The sequence below is a fragment of the Odontesthes bonariensis genome, chromosome 1 (assembly GCF_027942865.1).
Source record: "Odontesthes bonariensis isolate fOdoBon6 chromosome 1, fOdoBon6.hap1, whole genome shotgun sequence".
Lineage (NCBI taxonomy): Eukaryota > Metazoa > Chordata > Actinopteri > Atheriniformes > Atherinopsidae > Odontesthes > Odontesthes bonariensis.
In genome coordinates, this window is record NC_134506.1 from 28,327,085 (window position 1) to 28,346,620 (window position 19,536).

At 41.1% G+C, this 19,536-nt stretch overlaps 3 protein-coding genes across 4 annotated transcripts; 2 read left to right on the forward strand and 1 right to left on the reverse strand.

Moving 5' to 3' along the window:
• Positions 1–1,265: 1,265 nt before the first annotated feature.
• On the forward strand, positions 1,266–10,222 carry terfa (telomeric repeat binding factor a). 2 transcript variants are annotated; one of them, XM_075462925.1, is made up of 13 exons: positions 1,266–1,430; positions 2,043–2,138; positions 2,775–2,905; positions 3,191–3,277; positions 4,567–4,707; positions 5,002–5,117; positions 5,315–5,836; positions 5,933–6,052; positions 8,078–8,197; positions 8,295–8,441; positions 8,596–8,678; positions 8,769–8,812; positions 9,937–10,222. In XM_075462925.1, exons 1-13 carry the CDS (start codon positions 1,283–1,285, stop codon positions 10,093–10,095), a joined length of 1,914 nt encoding a protein of 637 aa, XP_075319040.1. In that variant the 5' UTR covers positions 1,266–1,282; the 3' UTR covers positions 10,096–10,222. The 2 variants fall into 2 exon arrangements, with proteins under 2 accessions (XP_075319040.1, XP_075319051.1); XM_075462936.1 differs by lacking the exon at positions 4,567–4,707.
• Positions 10,223–10,505: 283 nt separating this feature from the next.
• On the reverse strand, positions 10,506–12,973 carry nip7 (NIP7 nucleolar pre-rRNA processing protein). Its single transcript, XM_075462952.1, has 5 exons — positions 12,798–12,973; positions 12,600–12,686; positions 12,378–12,516; positions 11,522–11,662; positions 10,506–10,975 (listed from the first exon to the last, which is right to left on the reverse strand). Exons 1-5 carry the CDS (start codon positions 12,851–12,853, stop codon positions 10,856–10,858), a joined length of 543 nt encoding a protein of 180 aa, XP_075319067.1. The 5' UTR covers positions 12,854–12,973; the 3' UTR covers positions 10,506–10,855.
• cdc42se2 (CDC42 small effector 2) lies at positions 12,973–19,212 on the forward strand. The gene is made up of 5 exons (XM_075462965.1): positions 12,973–13,076; positions 14,647–14,886; positions 15,543–15,644; positions 15,735–15,813; positions 16,861–19,212. Exons 2-4 carry the CDS (start codon positions 14,833–14,835, stop codon positions 15,807–15,809), a joined length of 231 nt encoding a protein of 76 aa, XP_075319080.1. The 5' UTR covers positions 12,973–13,076; positions 14,647–14,832; the 3' UTR covers positions 15,810–15,813; positions 16,861–19,212.
• The last annotated feature ends 324 nt before the right edge of the window (positions 19,213–19,536 follow it).

Sequence of the window (19,536 nt, forward strand, 5' to 3'; positions counted from 1 at the left end):
TTGAGGAAGCCTCTGACTACACACATGTCATTGTTTAATCACTACGTTGAAAAGAGGGTGTGCATTGTTGTCCATTATGCACAGAGACCATATGACCACTTAAAGGTATGGTTCGCCTCTTTTGACATGAAGCTGTATGACATCCCACATTAGCAACATCATTTATGAACATTGACTTACCCCCTGCTGCATCCTGTGAGCAGAGTTCCAGCCTCGTTTTGGCGTTGACGAAGGTAGTCCGGCTAGTTGGCTGGGGTCCCCAAAATAAAGCGTTTTGCTTCTCAAAACAATATGCGTTCAAAAGAGTAATACATTTGCATCACAAAATCGTTAGCCAGAAAAAGTCAGACCTCACAATCGCATGGCGCTATTTCTCTCTCCGTATCACTACGGGCTGTGTAAACTGTGCAGACCGAAGTGCAGACCGAGCAGTAAACACCGTAACAGGTGCGGCTATCGCTAGGTGGCTGAACGCATTGATATGAAGGGAGGCAAAAATAGCGCCAACCGATTGTGAGGTCTGACTTCACAACGCCAAAACGAGGCTGGAACTCGGCTCACAGGATGCAGCAGGGGGCAAGTCAATGTTCATAAATGATGTTGCTAATGTGGGATGTCATACAGCTTCATGTCAAAAGAGGCGAACTATCCCTTTAAGTGGTCTTATGGTCTCTGTGCATAATGGACAACAATGCACACCCTCTTCTCAACGTAGTGATTAAACAATGACGTGTGTGTAGTCAGAGGCTTCCTCAATACCGCTGTAACAACACAGGAAGTCCTTCCATCCCTATGCAATAACTGCGTTTAATGACTTGTTTATTTGTTCTGAAACACTATAAATTCACTTTTAAGCTTGATTAGAGTTTCACTCAGTTAAATTCTTCCAATCTGACACAAAATACATAATCTGGTATGACTATTTAGAATTCCCCCAAAAAAGGAAATATAAGTCTGCTTACTGTGAACACGTTCAAAACCCGTACATTCAAAAAAAAAAAGTTTAAAACTGCCTGCTGTGGTGTTAATAGAGCAATAGACCGGTTGCGTGATGAATAAACCAAATTGAAACTCTTGTAAAAGTTTGATACATTTAAATGAAATCTGTTGAAACAAACATCCAAGACAATTGTAAAACACCAACCGACGACACCTACACACGTTTATTGTAGAAGCAAGGCTTTAGCAGTTCACGTTCCTCTCGGGGGGGGGCGCTAGCGCACACTGAAGCAGTTTGTCAGACGCTAATAAAGCCAAAACAGATAGAGGAACGAGCGCGAAAATGGCGGCGAAAGAAACTGGGAACTCCGAAACTGAATATGAACATGTCGTGAACCGCTGGCTCGTAGATTATTATTCTTTTTTGGCGCTGAATTTCTTCCAAAACGAACAAAATGACGACTTCTGCGCGGTCAGGAATATACTGGACAGTAAGTAACAGCCCTCCTCTGTGTTTATTGCTACTGGCCCGCTAAGCCAGGTTAGCCAGGCTCTTAAACACTGCCGGAAATAACTTTGGCTTCACCAGACTATTTGTTTACTGAGCTGAGTTTTTAGTTTTTTTCTTGCGGGGCCAAATTCAATTGTGCTCGATATCTGTGACGCAGGCATCACAATCTTGAACGCGGCAGGTCGTTTTGTAATTCAGCTAAAAATAATGCGAAGGAGGAGGAACTTCTTGGTTTGTGCCAGAGAAACACACAAAGGTGAACGTCAAACCACGGGAAAATGAATGCAATTGTCGTTGTTTTGCGTCGTGTGGCAAAATATTTGTGATTTCAGAATTGGACCCTGAAACTTCTCATGCGTAGCCGAGTCCTCTACAATGCAATTTTATCAGCGGGACACACGGCAGGATATGGATTAAAAATCCTGTTATCCATCAGCTGCGAGAATTTAGTTTATTATTACGTCTTTATTTCTACACAGGTGACCTTAGGCTGACAAGCAGTTGTCACTAACACAATAATATGAAGCCAGTTATGGCCTTTAACTATGAAGCATACTTGTTGGCTGAATTTTCTGCTTTGTTTCTCCTTCAGCTGTTTTGGCACGTCCACTGGAGTCCACTGATGACATGCCTATAAAGATTCGAGTGTTGCAGTTTCTTTCGCGTATAAACGAGGGGGAAAAACTTGGTGAGATTAAACATTTTTTATATTTGATACTTTTTCTCCTTATACCTCTTTTAATATATACTTTTAAAAATATTTTCTTATGTTAAGACTGTTTTATTCATATTACTGTTTTACTTTTACTGTGTTGTTAGGGAGACCGAGAGTCACATTATTACACATCTCGCAAACCTTTTTATAACACTCCTAATTGGGTTATTCATTTATCTGCACCTTTTTGCGTGATTTTTCTGTTCCGATATAATGGAATTCTATAAGGTAAACCCTTTGTATAAATGCAGTTGTTGCCCTTATTACCACCATAACCTATAACTATGACCTGAGTACCTAATTTTTCTTCTTTGCATGTTAGAGGTGGCTAGAATGACAATAAAGAATCTTTGTACCTTTTCTTCACACCTTCCATACCTATAGATGAGAAGGAACAAAAAAAAAAAAGCCTGTTAAAATATATGTATTGCATACAGTCCCAGTCTTGTGTGAAGAAAGAGCCGTGCATATTTTGCTTGTTTCGTACAAGATTCTTTTTCACACCAATCCTTTATTTTTTTTTCTCCTGTGAACAACAAGGTAAACATCTAATCCCACTCACACTGTGACAAAACAATACAGTGACCATTGCTCTGTCTCTGCCTACAGACCTGCTATTTGAATCTGATCAGTCCATATCTCCTCTGGAATCGGCCCTCGTGCTGCTGGAAAACATGAATGAGGAGTTCAGAATTTCCCAGCAGGATTTTGAAAATGCCTACACTTCACTTAAGGAGATGGTGAGTGCTTTCATTTTTCAACCCCAAAAGATTGCTTCCAGACTAATGCTTTTCAGCCAATAGCACCAGTAAAATTTAATGGTGGACTTTAGAGCTGCCGCACCAAGATTTAGGACCACCATTCAAATCGACCTTAAACACGTCAGATTCAAATTTCTTACATCATCTTAACTGCATTACTTCAAAATCCTTTTGTAACACATGGGTAAATAAATTTTCTATTCTTTGAAATGAACAATATAAAAAAAATACTTAGCCAAACAAATGAATTATTTCTCTCTTTAGATCGTGGTGACCTTTATCAAGAAGAGTGAATTTGATCAAGCAAAGGAGGTGTTAAACAAACACTTTCCCAAAGCACAGGACGGAAAGGTAAGTCGGTCTAATTGGCAATGAGCCTGTATTCTCTCCACAGCTGTTTTTCAAACAGATCATTACCATCTATGAGTAACAGTTAAAGTAATCAAGCAGATTAAATGTAATTTGGAGATCGCTGGCGTTTACCAATTATCACATAAGTATCACCGCTTTTTTGATGTTTACTGCTGTCTCCGGTATTTGCCTAATTTTGATTCTTCTCAACCTGCTTCAGAATGGCAAGTCATGTGCATGTCTACAAAGGTCCGTAAAAGCACAATAAACGTCCATTTTCAAAATCATCAACTCACCGGAGTGGTTACTGGTGTGCACTGGTAATCCATATCAAATTTCGTGTGGAAAAGTTGCTTCTGTCGTGTTGTATTTGACATTTTGTACTGGATGTTCGTTGATATTACTCCGCCACCGCTAAGAAAATAGTGCGAGCATGAACGAGCTGCCAAATAAAACACGACAGAAGCAACTTTTCCACACGAAATTTGATATGGATTACCAGTGCACACCAGTAACCACTCCGGTGAGTTGATGATTTTGAAAACGGACATTTATTGTGCTTTTACGGACCTTTGTAGACATGCGCATGACTTGCCGTTCTGAAGCAGGTTGAGAAGAATCAAAATTAGGCAAATACCGGAGACAGCAGTAAACATCAAAAAAGCGGTGAGGGGGGTTCTAAAACATTGCAGACGACTCAGAAAAGAGGCTTAATGTTGAAAATACCGCAGTTCTCCTTTAACAGCTGTTGTCACTAAAAGAGAGGTTTAAAAAAAAAAAAGAAGAAGAAGAAAACTATCATCGGTGCATTTTTAATTATACAAAGATGTCGGCTCGCTGCTTGTCAGATGGCAGTGAAACTGACATATAGCAGTTGGGGGGGGGGGGGGGGGTTCTGGATTTCTGTCAACTGAATGTCAAGCGGCAACAGATGGTGAAGATTCTGCATTAATTTACCCACACAATGGTTTATTCATTCTTCAGATGGCAGCCGTAACTTCAGTTCTGTTTTAAGATGTTTCCACATCACAAAAAGCAAAAAACGTCTCTAACCCAAAAGATCTCAGATTGTAATTTGTAGTTGTCTTCTGTTGACTGTGCGATACAGTTATCAAATGTGAAAAAAGAACCAAGCAAAATGAGGCATAAAACTACAGATTATGCTAGTTTGTCATGTATTAAAATGATGACATATTTAAGAAGGTTTTACTTCATTTTGATATTTGTTTTCATGTAATCCATCTCATATTGCTGTTTTGTGTGTGTGTGTGCGTGCTTGTTCTGTGTAGAGAGCTGTTTTAATGGGTCTCATCTGTCGGAAGAGTAAAACACATGAGCTCATCAAGCAAATGAGCTTTCAGAAGTTCAAGGAGGAGATGCTAGCTTTTTGTCAGAGGCTCTGCACTTTCAGCATTCCTTTTCTCTACAAGGTACATATGTCAATTGAGCTCAAGATAAAGTCTTTTTTAGCTTTCTTTTTGTTGATCAGGGATTCAGAATGAATGACTGTTGAATTGGAACATTTGGATAAATGAAGTCATTTCAATTCAAAGCTGATTCACACCACAAATGTTCAGATTAGAATAAAAAAAAAATGCTGTAGTATATAGTAACACTGAGTCAAGAAATTTAAACTTTTTTTTTTTTATGTAGCACTGTTGATAAAGGTCAGGTTAGTACAACTTTTTTTGTTTGTCTGTTTTCTTTGTGTACGGATGTAAAAGGCAGCCAAGACACTCGTCGATAAAAGACTTTTGGAGCAAGGTGACAAAACGGCTGAAATAGACGAGCCCGGTCCGTCCTCCACACCACAAATGATCACGATCCAGTTTCGACCATGGTACGCTTTCTCTCCCCCTCAATTGATTTCAAAGAACCCACTCGCTGCTGTTAAAGTAAAAAGTTGCCAGTGTAGAGCGGAGTATGATTGATGCGTACATTCTGGCTACAGTCAACACCCTTTGTTTCTGGCTTAGATACCCTGTTCAGCTTCTTTTTTTTATTTATCTTTTTTCTTGTTTTGATGTTACCTTTCAGTACACACTCAATAATCCATAGGGCCAGACTGCAGGCAACCTACAAAGCCCTCGCTTCAGGTTTAAATGAGAAAACATTTGCTCAGTTGGAGCAAGAAGTGGAGACAGAGGGCCAGAAAAGAGATGATCTTTGCCCGCATCATTCATCTGATGGAAACGGGGACGCTAATCTGAACTCGGAGCAGGAAAAGTTATTTCAGAGGGACTCGTGCAGCCCCATGGAAGCTTCCCCAGCAGACCAGCCACCACAAACAGACACTGGACCTCAAGCACAGGCATGTTCTGTCTCAAAGGCACTTTACACAGTGGCACGGCTGGTGGTCGAACCAGACAGTCAGCCAAACTCGCAGTGCATGACACCTCCAGAGGAATTAGAAAGTGAAGATGGAATGGAAACGCCAACACAGGCGCTGGTTGTATCGAGTGAAAAAGGCTTCAAAGACGTGGAATGCCCAGTTGCAGACAGAGAAGTTGCCTTTCCCACACGAAAGCGCCCCAGACGAACTAACAGGACAGTCGGCAAGTAAGCATTAAAAAAGAAAGAAGAAAAATAAATGGCCGCTGTTGGTGGACACTCTTACAGCACCTGCACACTGTAAAAGCTTGTTTTGTCATACAGAGCTTCAACTAGTGGGGCTGAGTTCTTCACAGACATTGAGGAAGACTCCCCAGACCCTGTGGTTGATGGGAAAATGCAGTGCGAAGACCTCCATGACCAATCCAACACATCACTCAGGAGGTAAGTTGAAACATACATCGCCACCTCCCACATGCCTGGCTTGAGTTTGAGTAAAAAAAATTCTCCATTATGGCCTTGCAGTACTGATGAGTAACTGGGTAAAAAGGACATAAAGCTTCACATCCACACTCTTTCATTGCATGTGTGTTAAAGTGCAACGATAATGATGTATTGAGTATTCCTACGCTTTAGTATTTAAAGTGTTTAAGTGTAGTGATAGCTCTGGCATAGGAACTGTGTTTGAACCTGTTTGTCCTTGCTTTTATTGCCCTGAAACGCCCTCCAAAGGGCAGCAGTTCATACGGGATGTTCAGAGTGTGACTGATCCTTATGGATGCTGTGAGCTCTTATGAGACGACATGATCTGTAAATGTCCTCAAGGGAGGAGAAAGCAGCAAATGTGATGACTTCCTGGTGTGCTTTTCACTGCTGGGGAACAAAGCAGCGTTGCAGTAGCTCTGCACGTGTAACATTTATAGAAGTAGTTTATAGTTTGTCATACGGGTTGTTCTTTTTCAGTATCCTCAGAAAGTGCATACGCTGCCGTTCCTTCTTTACCAGCACAGCCGTTTTGGTGAGATCATCATCCACATGCACACACAGGACCCTTAAATCTGGGGCAGTCTGAATTGATGTGCAGAAGATGTGGATCAATCTTTTTCTTCCTTTAATCTATAACGAGCTCCAGGTTGTACTGTGAACACCACACCAACAGCCAGTGGGCTCAGCATGCAGCCCTAAGGAGAGCTGATGCAGAGACAAGGAAGGTGGGAGACTTCTGTGACTCTCTGGGTGTGGTTTGACAGAAAGTCTGATCCAGTAGCAGATGGATTGCATAACGGCAGGGATTATGGGGGTAGGACAGAGACAATCAAGTGGATTTATTTTCTCTGACGCCCCTTCAGGTCTAGTTGCTTTCCACGAGTTCCCCCACCCTCAGTAGCCGCATTCGGACAGAGCCGTTCTAAGAATGGTCCTCCTCTAATTTCGTTCTGATAACTGTCCTTCCTCAGCGGAACTGTTTCAGTCTGCATTCGCACATGAGTCGGGACTGATGCGGCGCAGCCGTCTGCGACAGTACTTTAGCGCCACATTCAACAACAAAACAATACAAAACCCGCGAAAAGTAAGGAGAGAAGAAAAAAACACCACAAAGAAGCTAATATGGAGAGCGGGGAGGCCACCGTGTTCATGGTCTGCCTGATGGTGATATTAATCATGGACGATCACATCTGGCATCTAACATCGAGGCCGGAAGAGCACACAGTGAGTTGAGGATGAAGAGCAGAGCGCCGCAGACAAAGGAGACAACGTGTAAGTTTAACTTATTGTGTCTGTGTCGTATGAGTAAACATTTCAGCCGTGACAGCATGACAAGAGGCGTAGCTACTGACCACCAAACACCTCCGTCAGATGTGTTCCTATAGAACCCAGAAAAGACCCGACCTCAGAGAAGGAGCTAAAATGGTTATAGGAACTGATGGTGATGGTCCCGAGTTCCTGTATGTGCTAATGCGGGAGAAAACGGCCCCGTGAAATAAAAGGTTATAGGAACTGCCAAAGGTTCCTACAGTCCGAATGCGGCTAGTGACGCCTCACCTTATGTTCAATGAAACAAACAATCGGTGTCATTAATTCAAGCTCTTTGGGTGCACTTAGACAGAACAGAAACATATGTGTATACCCTCTTAATATCATCTTACCCTGGATTGACGACAAAGACCTTGTGTGGGTATTTTAGAGTTTGTCACTTGGGTCCTTATTCTAATTTTTATCATGGTTGATGTGGATAATGCCGACTGGGCGTTTCAGGGGGATTGAAGCTTCCTTAGCTTCTGTTTTTAAAGGAAATGCATCAATATAGAAGCAAGTAGCACCCCATTAGCTATTTAATGGGAACCAAAAGCCAGATGCAACTGGATACTTTCAGTGATGGTGAAAGCTACAATCTGGCTGATGCAACTAAAGATGTCGAATAAAAAAGATCTCTGGTTTTTCAGACTAATGACTTCAGTCTCATCACAGAAACTCCAACAAGACGGCACAGTCATCCTCAGAGAGTGAAGAAGACCCACAGCTGTCCTCTTCTTTCCAAACTCCCTTGCAGAGACCCCATAAACAACCATCCGGCGGTCCCACCACAAAGCAAGTCTAACTACAATATCATTCATTTGATCTCATTATTTTGGTTGGTGGTTTGGCGAATTAACACAAGACAATCTTTTACTTCCTGAATACGCAGCGTTTCAGTCGATTTAGATGACATCTGTATCAGAGACACTTCATCGGACGGCTCACCCAAACGGTCCCCTCGTCACCCTGTTCCTCAGAAGAGCTCCACTCCTCACAAGGACTCCACTGGAGGCGAGGATCCATCCCATTCAAAATGGTTAGTAAAGGATAACACCAGCAGCTTTAGTTTGTTTGGATTGACTTGCCTGTCGTGAACAAAGACAAAAAAGGTGGTCAGCTCATCTTTTTATTTTTTGTTTGTTTTTGAAATGTAGGAAGCCAAGCAATGATAACTTTTTTCATGTCCACAGGAAAAAGCTGTACAACAATGCAAAGGAGAGTAAGTCCACCTGGAGCGATGAGGAGTCGTATTTCAACCCCAAACAGAACACCGGTAATCAATCATCTGCTTCTGATCAATCCTGCGTTAATCTGGTTTTGAAAATACCGCTTGTGATGTAACTTTTTATTCTCTCTCTCAAAGGATCAAATGAGAGCGCCGTGTCAAATTCAAGCCACAGGAAGAGGGTAAGCATAACACAGGAGCTGGCCTTTCCAGTATTCTGGAGTTAAGAAAATGGAAGGAAAAAAAAACGTGTTCACAAATCTGTTTAGATTTAAATTTTGGCAGAGATTTTAAATCTTTTTTTTTTTTTTTTTTTAAAGCAACACTAGAGATACATTCACAAGGTGTTCTGTGACAGCTTACCTGTACCATTAAGACAGCTGTCCCTTGGCTGAGCTGACATTTCACAAAGATTAGTCACCATTATATTGTACAGATAAGTTGGCCCAGAGCAGGTTGACTTAAGAACATTGGACCAAACCCAGCAGAACAACCACTGACTGAATCACTGCAGTCCCTCTGGTTACAGAACCGATCTTCTAAGAGCGGCTTCGTGTTTTATTCGTGCATTGTCTATTTATTTGGTTCTCCTGGTTCCATTCTCAAGATTTTACTTTTACTTTAATCGCTGAAGCTCCGTAAAACCTGGCAACAATGTGTTGCCAATTGTACATAAAAACCTTTTTTGAGGAAAAACATAGAACCCAATCAGCATTTTAATGACAAATGCAACTAGTTCAGTTATGGTCATTTCTTTTCAGTTTGATTATAGTCGTACAAACAATTCGGTGTAATTGTGTAGTTATTTGTAATGAAAAGATGAGTTGTCTATTTTTTTGCAGCGGCTGCTTTAAAAGTGACTCGCCACCATCTTATTCATGTCATGTCTAAAGGCATAAATTTAACTGCCGTCATAGTCATTCAGAATAATAATTTAAAAAAATAAATAAATCCATGTTGACTGATCTGTGTGGGCAACTATTCTCAGAGAACTATTAAACATCCACTATACAACCCAATAAAAGTCCAGTGGACTTTGAATTCCAGTTGTCCCCTCTGTGTTTTTTTTTATTATTTTGTAATATTTAACCACATCCTCTGTGAACCTGGAAAACCCAGAGAGACCAAGCCAAACTTATTTTACACAACTTAAAAGTTGAAACAGCTGACGAAAGCGCCACATGGGCAAATTTCTAATTCTAGGTCAGCCGCATCAGCATGCATCCATATTAACTGAAATAGAGCATTTGTCGTCATTTCAGGGCAGCAAAAAGCTAAATAACCTCATGTGCTTCTGTTGTTGCAGAAGTGGACTGACAGCGAGACACAAAAACTTAGGAACGGGGTCAAGAAGTTTGGAGAGGGCAACTGGAGTAAGATAAAGGCTTATTACTCCTTCAACGATCGTACAAATGTAAACCTGAAAGATCGTTGGAGAACACTGAAGAAGTTGAATATAGTCTGAGCTTTTTCTTTCTTTCAAACCAGAACTTTTTCTTTTTTCTGGATTACCGGCATTTTAATTTTCTGTTCAAATGTAATTTCTTACTAAATATTGTTCAGTTCATTAAATCCTGCATTTGTGGTTCAAAGTAGTTTGTCTCTCTTTTGTAATTAAAACACAAGATTGTTATATTGAGGAAATACTGCCCGAGTCCCGGCATCAGCTGCTCTGAGTGGATTTCCACAAAAGATACTGAGAAGGAAGTTGGTAAAGAGAACAGACGGAACATGTTTTAATGTGTTGACGTGAGCATTTCCAATGAACCTCCATAGGACTTCTCCATGGGCAACGCCGACACAACTGGTTTACTGTATAATCATTCCCAGCTGTTCGAGAACAACATTTCATCTCAAGCAGTTTAAAACTCAAACTACTCAAAGACAGATTTATTTGAAGGGTGACTCTTAACCGACATGCACACAAAAACATCCCCTGCATGTGAACAACAGTTGGTTTGGGGGATATTAAAAAGGCTTTACATATTGGAACATTTGCAATATCCAGATGAAGAAAAAAAAATGCAATTCCTGGGATACAAGAACATGGTTAAATTGTAACAACAAAGCATGTTCCCCTTGAAGAAGGCGCTTTGCTCACACCACATCATTATAAAATAGTAGATGGTGATGCTGAGCAGCTACAAACACCAGCTGGCTTGTGTGTGGACTTCCATTAATAAAAAATAAAATAGAAAAACATTGACAGTCACGGTGCTGTTTTTTTAAGTTAATGTGTCTTCATTCCTAATGAACTCTCCCACGTCTGCCTGGTGGAACACAACAATAGACAAGGGGTCCACTCGCCGGCACTCCTGGGTAGACTTGGCTGCCACTCCGAAACCCTGAGAATGAAGACAATTAGTTTACTGCCCCATCCTCGATTAACAAAAGTCAAGATCTCCCTTGGTTAAACCGATTCCTCTACAATATATGAATAACTCCCGATGTGTGGAACCTATGGACAGATGGCTTTTCCTTCGATGCGATGTGTTTTTACAGACTTTACAGCAGTTATCTTCCTTGGTTTGTTTGTGGGTCTTATTGCTTCTAGCAGTGCACCTTTTTTTTTTTTTTACCTTAAAGAGCTCAGAAGATAGTTTTGCTCTGGTTTTTGGGATGTTGCTTATTGGTTGCGAAGTCTCAACTAATCGGTTTAACTCCATTTTCCTGATACTGATCCGACTGTATATTTACGTGCACTTACTGAATTTAGTTACATTCTTTTACAATCAATCAATAAATATGAAAAGCCATAAAAGCTGCAATCCCTTAATCGTTACTTCCTACGTCATCATTTTCAAATGTCTCCAGGGCAAATTAGAATACCGTAGTAGGTTTTAGAGTGCCAAACAATGATAGCATCAGACTGAAAAAAAAGAGAGACTTACCAAAGGAACATCGGCCATGGAGTAAACCACAAGCCCCTGATACTGCATCGTGTTCTCTGTGATTCTGCCAAGGCCAGATTTTAGCACATGGTTCCCGTACAGGAAAGACTGCTCTGCTCCAGGTTTCACCCAAACCTTGAACTGAAGAGAACAGGTTCAAGTTATCCAAACATGCACGACTGCATCGAACCTGAGGGTGCTGGCTGAGATTAAAAGATACAGTAAAGACTAGAGTGGAAGCCATATGTGTGAAGCTGGAACACAACAGGTGTAATGTTGTATAGTAAAGAGGTTCTGGGTTACAGTCGGCAAAGCTAAACCCGGCCTGCAGTACTTAAGTTTTGTTACCGTCAAAACCAACATCCAGTTGCAGACTCTTAAAAATAAGACCATCATTACAGTGATGACCTCCTTGAACTGCTTGCATACATCATGCCTCTTGTATATGTTGAGTTTCACTGACAGATACAGAATCACAGTCCACACATTTGATGATAATCTTGGAATGGTTTTATAAGCTGCTCTATAGTTGTCATAACTGCTGTATTATAAATACGTATTGTTCAAACAGGACAATTTGAATCCCCTCCTTCCATTAAGTGCATTCCTTTGGAGAAAGGCATCTAGTGGGTCATCTCTGAGCCTGACCTGCACTTAAAACACCTTGGACTTACGAATCACTGCTTTTCCTGAGAAGATTTGAATAGATTTTGTCACTGATTAGGATAACAGGTTCTCCTGGGGGGGCTGTGGTCACTTTGATTCAACCTGTATTGCTTCTTTTTCTGAAACTTCTTGCTCCAGCCTCCAACAGGAAGAGATAGGGGAAAATGCAGAGATAAAAAAGATACACCACCTTCGCATAGGGCGCCAGGAAATCCAGCGCTGTGATGTGCAGGCGAAACTTAGTGGTCTTTGTAAACTTCCCAAAGCAGGTCCCCACAGAAACGAGCTTGTCCCGAGAAAAGTTCGTGGCCAGCTTCAGAATTTTCTCACTGCGGATAGAAAACAACGCTGTGTGAGCTTCCCAACGCACTGGTGGCCACCCTGACACGAATGTAAAATAATTCATAAATACCTCATGTAATACACACGGTCATGGTGTAGCCTGAAGCAGTAGGTGCCGTCAGGTCGGTCCACTAGAAGTTTGATGTTTTCTCCGATGCTTTGGTCAGGGGAAAGACACGGGTCACACACACGCTAGCACGTATGCTAATGCAATTTTCTGCAATTTCACATTTTTCAGGCCAACAACAAGCCATTTAATCCCACTTACTATTTTGACAGCTTTTCAAACATCGTTTTCGTTTCCTCGTCAGTCAACGGCCTCATTTTTAGGATGTGAAGTACTCTTTTAAAGCTGAAAAAAAGAAAAGAAAAGCGTATCTTGTGCTCGAAGCGTGGAAAACGTGGGTCAACACGGAAGCACGTCACTCTTTAAAACGGAAGTCGCTTTACGTAAACAGTGAGCGCAGTTCCTGGTTAATTTTTTTTTTAAGCATTCTTCAGCTTTCAGTCGATCGTACATTTCTCCCGGCAAACCGGTCACCCTCTGGTAAGTTTATTTCCATTAAATGATATTGAGGCACAGTAAAAACATTTACCGCACGACTGTTAAGCCATACAACAGGCCGTCCATTTTAAATTTAGTTTTTGTGAAGTCCGGTTGTCTAAACTGCTTGAAAACGGTGTCAGTTAGCTTGGTTTGCTAGCTGTCAGTTGGGAAAAAAAAAAACCACAGACCTGCTGCGGCAGCTAGCCAGTGAACGCTAGCTCGGGAGCTCACTCTGACAGCTACCGCCAGTCGCTGCATGCAACAACCCGCTGAAGAACTTTGAAATGAATTGTGAAACGATGAAATACCGTCGGTGCTTGTGCGAGTTCAGCTCGGACCCGTCGTGTGACGAAATGAGCGTTTGCCGCAGCGGTGGGAAGTTACATAACGCTCATTTGTTTGTAAATACTAACTATGGTCCTATCATCTAAGCTCGGGATCCGCGTCGCCGATGTTTTAAGAATTTAAGATGTCATTAAGATCGACATCAAGCTCTCCTGCGCCTATTCTTTGCCATCAGACAACATGACTCCCCTGCACCGAGTGCACATTTTCACCCCAATGTCAGCGACATGTGCTGTCAGTAGCACAAATTGGGGAGATCTACTGAGTCAGCGAGCTCTTCTTCCTTTAGCACAACATTTGATCCTCCTGTCTGACATGAAAAAAAATGGCCAATGCTGCCACATCATTACCAAGTTGGACACAAAAGCAGTCACTTGTACCCAATTTCGTGGGTTTACCTTTTATAATGCAGGTCCCTGAGCTGAGGATGGTCATTAACAGAGAACAAATGTCACCATACGCAACCCTGTGCTGAGTAGGTTTAGATGATGTTGTAGGGGACCAACGCTTATTGGGAAGTAGGAGCAGCATATGCAGACTTTTAGTCAGACAACTCACCAGGTTTTCTCTTTCTGGCCTTGTAGTGAGATAAGCCTTCAGACGATTTCAGCTCCAGGGGGTTGTTAATTAAAATGGATTTCCTACCAGTGCTGTAGTGCTACTAAAGGCACTCTGAGTACTCAAACACGTGCCGATTATTGACCCAAAGGGTCCAAGGTTATATTACAATACTCTGTTGTGACACTAATCAGTTGGACAGGCTTTCTTTACACCGGGGGAACACCTAAGATCCCATATTATGACTGTATGTACTGACCTAATTTCTGTTATGTAAGGCTTTTGCCGTACTACAAGGTGTGCGATTATTTGCACCCATATGGTGTAATTATCTTAAGTTTAAGTGTTTAGCCTCACAACCCTTTAAAATAGTTAAATAAATAAAAACTTATATGCGTTGTCAAAAAGTGTGACAGCAGTTAGCTGTGAAAGCAAAATGGCCCCAGAAAAGTGGGTCAGTCACATGAAAATGTGTTTGCGCGTGCATAGAATAAAACAGAAAGGGATGACAGAAAATAGCAGTATTTATCATTAGAACTTCCAGCCTGGAGTTATTTTTGCAATTATAGTCTCGTAAGTGCCCTATTATTGTAGTAACACACAATCTGACAAGACGTGTGTGTTTTTGACAACGGTTTTTGTGTTTTTTCGCCCGCTGTGTCGACAGGTGTGAGCTGCCTTGTTTTTGGAGAACAGTTCCAGTCCCAACGGTTTACCCCAGAGGAGCCAGCAGCCTGTCTGTCATCAGCTTCCGGTGGGTGTTTGTGACTGGTAACACTGAACAGGAAGACAGACGCAGAGAGACGTCTGAACTTAAAGAGGAAACTGTTGCGGCTTCTTCGTCGGCCTCAGAATGACAGAGTTCTGGGTTTGTTTCAGCTGCTGCATTGCAGAGCAGCCACAACCAGTGAGTATGAAAACGTATAAATCACTAATTTCAAAAGGGCCGCACGATGTTAGGAAAAAAACATTTTCACATCAACTTTAACTGTACGGTTGGTTTCAGTGCTCTAAATGCCACCGAAAAAGCTCTTCCTCCTCCAGTCTTCAGAGGGCAAAACATAGGTTCTGTCTAACTCACCACAGTTGAGTGGGTAAAAGAAACTTGTGCACCCAGCAAAAAGACTTCTTTATGAGCAGCCTTATATATCTGAGTCTGAGAGAAAATAGTCCCACGTTATGGCTCGTATTTATCGACTGAACTAACTTACCTCTTCAGTCGGTTTCTTCTTCCATTTTAAGGCTTCATTCTTCTATTCCTTGCTCATTTTTCTAAGCACATACAGAGCCTTCATGTCACTCACCAACAACAAACTGTTCTATAACCATTTCAAATACTTTGTGGCTGCGCCTAAAAAGCACAAACTGTTGTTATAGTTAAAAACAAAGTGTCAACCTGTCGCTTTGATCTCTGTGCCGCTGAAGAAGCAAAAAGATTTAGAAATGAGTAGGTTCTGTTTCAGCTGCTCTCTTTTCCGACATCGCGGATCACTAATTTATATATTAGATGTAAAAGAGTGACGAGACTAATGCTGATCTAAGTGTTGATACCCCTATTTTCAGAAACGGCGGCGACGAATCGACCGCTCCATGATCGGGGAGCCAACGAACTTCGTTCACACCACACACGTCGGCTCGGGGGAAATGGGCCTGGGATTGGCATCAGTAGGTTTTCATCCGCTTTTCAGAATGTCCAACCAACAAAATGTAGCAAATGCGGGTTTCCACTCAGTTAACCTTTGCACCTTCTTGTAGGTGGACCTCGTTCAGGCCCAGATGAAATCTAAAGGGGGCTACGTACATGGAGGTTCTGAAGGCTCTCAGTTGTAACGAGGTGAGAAATATCCCACAGTGGAACTGATATCCAGCCAAAGAGCTTTCGCTGCTCTAAAGTCTTACGATAACAGTTTAGAGCTGTGGATATGCACACAGCTTTTTATGACATGAGGTCTCTACTTGAGGAAATCTTTGAATAGGCTTACTCACATATTTTGCAAATAACTCGAGTGTGTGGTCATGCGACGTGTTTCCCGTAAGAGCAGTGCAGCATTCTTTGCGATCACTGATAAGCAACTTGTATCATTATATCAATTCATTTTCAATGAAGTTTTCTGTCTTTTACTGCCATGCAAATGTGATTTTAAAAAGTAACTTGTAACCATTGGTGTAACATAAACCTCACGATACTACAGACTCTGGCTTCCAGCTTCCAACTGTTTGATGACAAAGAAGGCCAGTGAAGGCCCTTTTAGCTCTTTTACATTGAACGCCTACAATTGAAAGTCCTCTCCTTGACTCCGCCCACACTGTTTCAAAACAAAATGATGACTAAATCATGCTTGCACACCACAGCGGGCTTGTCTTCTGCGGCTTTGAGAGGAAATTGGAGTGACGCCATGCAGCACATGTCTATACTGTATATGGTCATGTACTGGCGGAGTTTTCTCTCTCCGTATGAGAAAATCGCCATAATTTTCCTTCTGATAGCATGTTTTTCCATTGACCACCTCAGTCTCGCTTGTGACGATGACTAAGCCTTCAGTAGAATTGATATTATTTTATTTCTTATTTCTTTTGTTCTCAGGCTCCTGGTGCACTGCCAACGCTGCTGCACCTTTCTATGTTTTTAAACTCCCACTTGACGTTGCCATGGTCACATTTTTAATTTCCTACCCCGTCATTCTCTAGGCATTTGGACTGATCCAGATAAACGATTTAAAACGGAAATCATTCACAGAGGCCAGAGTTGGTGTCCTGAAGCCCCCTGGTCTCTAATTTGACCAAACAAGCTAAGATCTAGTGTAAGGAGTGTATGGTAACCCTAACCCTAACCCACACGCACACTGGGATCCTAACATTTGTTCCTCCCTTTCTCCCACAGCTCTTCGGCCTTGTGGAAACTACTGTTGTTGATTTATATGGAAGAATTTTCAAAAAAAAGAACAAAAGCAGTTCTGTCTATAATGGACCAAAAGACGAAACTACTGCTTTTCCATGATGTTGTATATATTTTTATTTTCCATTTCTTTTTTTTTTCTTTTTTTTTTTTTTTTTTAAATGAAAGCACTGCTATCCATTTGCTGCCATACTGTTGCACTGTAAAGAGTAACTGTTGAGAGTAGATAAGAGGGTTTAGAAAGCTCACAATCTCAGTCCGATGTATGCTTGTGTGTATGCGTGAGGAAAACGCTTTCAAAATGATTTGCCGTTGTAGCCCGTCGGATGCCTGTATTTATTATTTGATTTGCAAACGGACCTCATGGTGGCTGGGCCACGCTGGAGATTTGGAACGTTCGGTTTCCATCTTTATTCTCAGAGGTTTTTCAGAGGACAGGTAGAGGTAGCAACGCAACAAACAAACAAATAAAAAAAAAAAAGTAAATAAATGTTCATTGTTTTATTCTCAGAAGCGCTCGGGATTCTCTTGAGCTGCTTTCAGGGTTTAAGATTGCTGTTTTGTATTACACTTGAAATGAGTAGAGTACACTGGACCCCGTGTTGTACACTCACACCTGCTTAGGAGTTTCTCGTTAATTTCAACCAATTTATTATTTTTTTTTTTTTATACTCATTTAGAAAGAACCATATAGAATTTTAATAAACTAAGAACTTCTTAATCTGCCTTCTGAAGTCATGTTCATTCTTTGTTTTACACGTGTGATTCAGAAGCTTCGTGCTGAAAGCACTGAGCTTAGCATTTTTAGAGCAGACTCATATTTTTTCTTTTTAAGCGCATCTTTTTTTTTCTTCTTCTTCTTCTTTGTTTCAAGGCTCGCGTGCCAACTGTAGACCAAGAGTTAAACTTGGAAGTAACAAAATCACAAGTGCAAACTCTTCCGCCAAGTTGGGTTGAATTTAATTCAGTTAGAATTCGTGTCCTTGTTGTCCACACGCCTGGTTAGTTGTAACTGATTGTATCGTTCACAGGCACAAAGTTAATTGTCGGTTGTTTGACTGGTAACTTTTACTTGAGTGGAGCGACTCTTAAAGCTGATGCTAAGAGGCATTCGACATAATGCGACCCCACCTTTGTAGCAGTTTTTGTGACGAAGATGCTTCAGTTTCATGCCATGTAAACATTTGGTCAACAGGTAATGATAATGACCGTGTCCTCTGAAGACATCACCGTAATCTCATTTTGCCACTTTTTCCTGTTTGAGCAAAGAGTTTACTTTTTTTTTTTTTTTTTTTTTCTTTCTTCTTCAAGCACAAATAATTTTATGGACAAAACAAAATGAATGCAATTGTTTCCAGTTTGTCACTTATGTCAATAGACAGACTGGAGCTGGTGTGTGTGCGTCTCTCTCTCTCTCTTTCTCTCTCTCTCTTTCTCTCTCTCTCTCTCTCTCTCTCTCTCCCCCCCACTCCAGTATTGTCTTGTGTTTCTAAACCATGATCCACTGAGAGTAATAATCAGAGTGGTAAAGAGCCAGCAGACTTTGATATCCTCACACATCTGAATGTTCGTCACCTGTGTACATCCTATGACTATTTCAAGAACCATATGTGTTGAATGTATAAAGTGCGGCATGTTGTTGTCAAACAGTCTATGGTACAAAAACGGTTAAATCTTCGGTGTTTTTACCGGGCATCAGAAAATACCTTTTATTTATTTTTTTTAAATGGATCGTCACATCTGTAATTTAATTTACCGCCTTAACTTTTCTGAGTTGCCCACATTCTTGGGCAGATTTTCAGAAATGAGGTTGGATCAGGTTACTTTAAATCGTGTCACATTGATCTGCTTCTTTTTCTGTTGTTATTCCTTTGTAAAAGAAAAGAAAAAAACTGATCCACTTATTTGTAAACCAGTTCAGGTTTTATTCCCCCCCCCAGCTTTGAGATAAATTCTGTAGTATGCAGTCATACTGGGAGTGCAGTATATTGTATGACCAGCAGGCTGTGCTAGTGGACTGCTTGAATGTGACATAAACAAATAGTTTTGGGATATCTGTCATAGGACTTATTTTATGATGATACTGTAAATATGTCGATGTATAAAAGTGATGGATCCATGATTTCTATGTATTCAGATTCATATCTATTTTGCTTACTTTTCTGTCACGTATTACTGCGAGGGTGGAGTTGGCACAATGTTTTCTGTTTTTACTTTTCCCTCAGTATCTGACTCGGTGTAGTTCCCACTTTAAAGGGAAGTTCCTCTGTCTCTTTTTTTTTTTTCTTTTTTTTTCTGCATTTTCAAAGTAAATAAATGTTATCTATTGTCTGATCAGATGTGCCTGGTTTTTTTTGTGTGTATGTGTTTTCACTTCGCAGGGAACGGGAATACACAAAGCGCAACATTTGGAGTTTTTTTTGTTTTTTTGTTTTTTACCACAAATGCAAAAAAAAACCTCCACTACAAGTTGAAGTAATTTAACTTAGCGTGGGTCAGAAATCATACTCAGAGAATTAAAAGTAAAAGTAATTATTCACACTGCAGAAAAATGACTGGATTGAATCACCAGGACTTAATTGTCGCAGCTTGTAGAGGTGGCCTTAGTCTCAGCCAGTCAGTGTTTTAGTCCGCTGCATCCCAAGCTGAATCTTAGTGGTA

Bases quoted from the DNA above. Each gene is read 5' to 3' on its own strand.
- terfa (XM_075462925.1), top strand. From the start codon at position 1,283: ATGGCGGCGAAAGAAACTGGGAACTCCGAAACTGAATATGAACATGTC. The intron at 5,118-5,314 runs GTACGCTTTCTC...GTTACCTTTCAG, and splicing joins ACGATCCAGTTTCGACCATG to TACACACTCAATAATCCATA. The intron at 5,837-5,932 runs GTAAGCATTAAA...TTTGTCATACAG, and splicing joins ACTAACAGGACAGTCGGCAA to AGCTTCAACTAGTGGGGCTG.
- nip7 (XM_075462952.1), bottom strand. From the start codon at position 12,853: ATGAGGCCGTTGACTGACGAGGAAACGAAAACGATGTTTGAAAAGCTG. The intron at 12,687-12,797 runs GTAAGTGGGATT...CCCTGACCAAAG, and splicing joins TTTGAAAAGCTGTCAAAATA to CATCGGAGAAAACATCAAAC. The intron at 11,663-12,377 runs GTGGTGTATCTT...TGTTCTCTTCAG, and splicing joins TCCTGGCGCCCTATGCGAAG to TTCAAGGTTTGGGTGAAACC.
- cdc42se2 (XM_075462965.1), top strand. From the start codon at position 14,833: ATGACAGAGTTCTGGGTTTGTTTCAGCTGCTGCATTGCAGAGCAGCCA. The intron at 14,887-15,542 runs GTGAGTATGAAA...CCCTATTTTCAG, and splicing joins TTGCAGAGCAGCCACAACCA to AAACGGCGGCGACGAATCGA. The intron at 15,645-15,734 runs GTAGGTTTTCAT...ACCTTCTTGTAG, and splicing joins TGGGCCTGGGATTGGCATCA to GTGGACCTCGTTCAGGCCCA.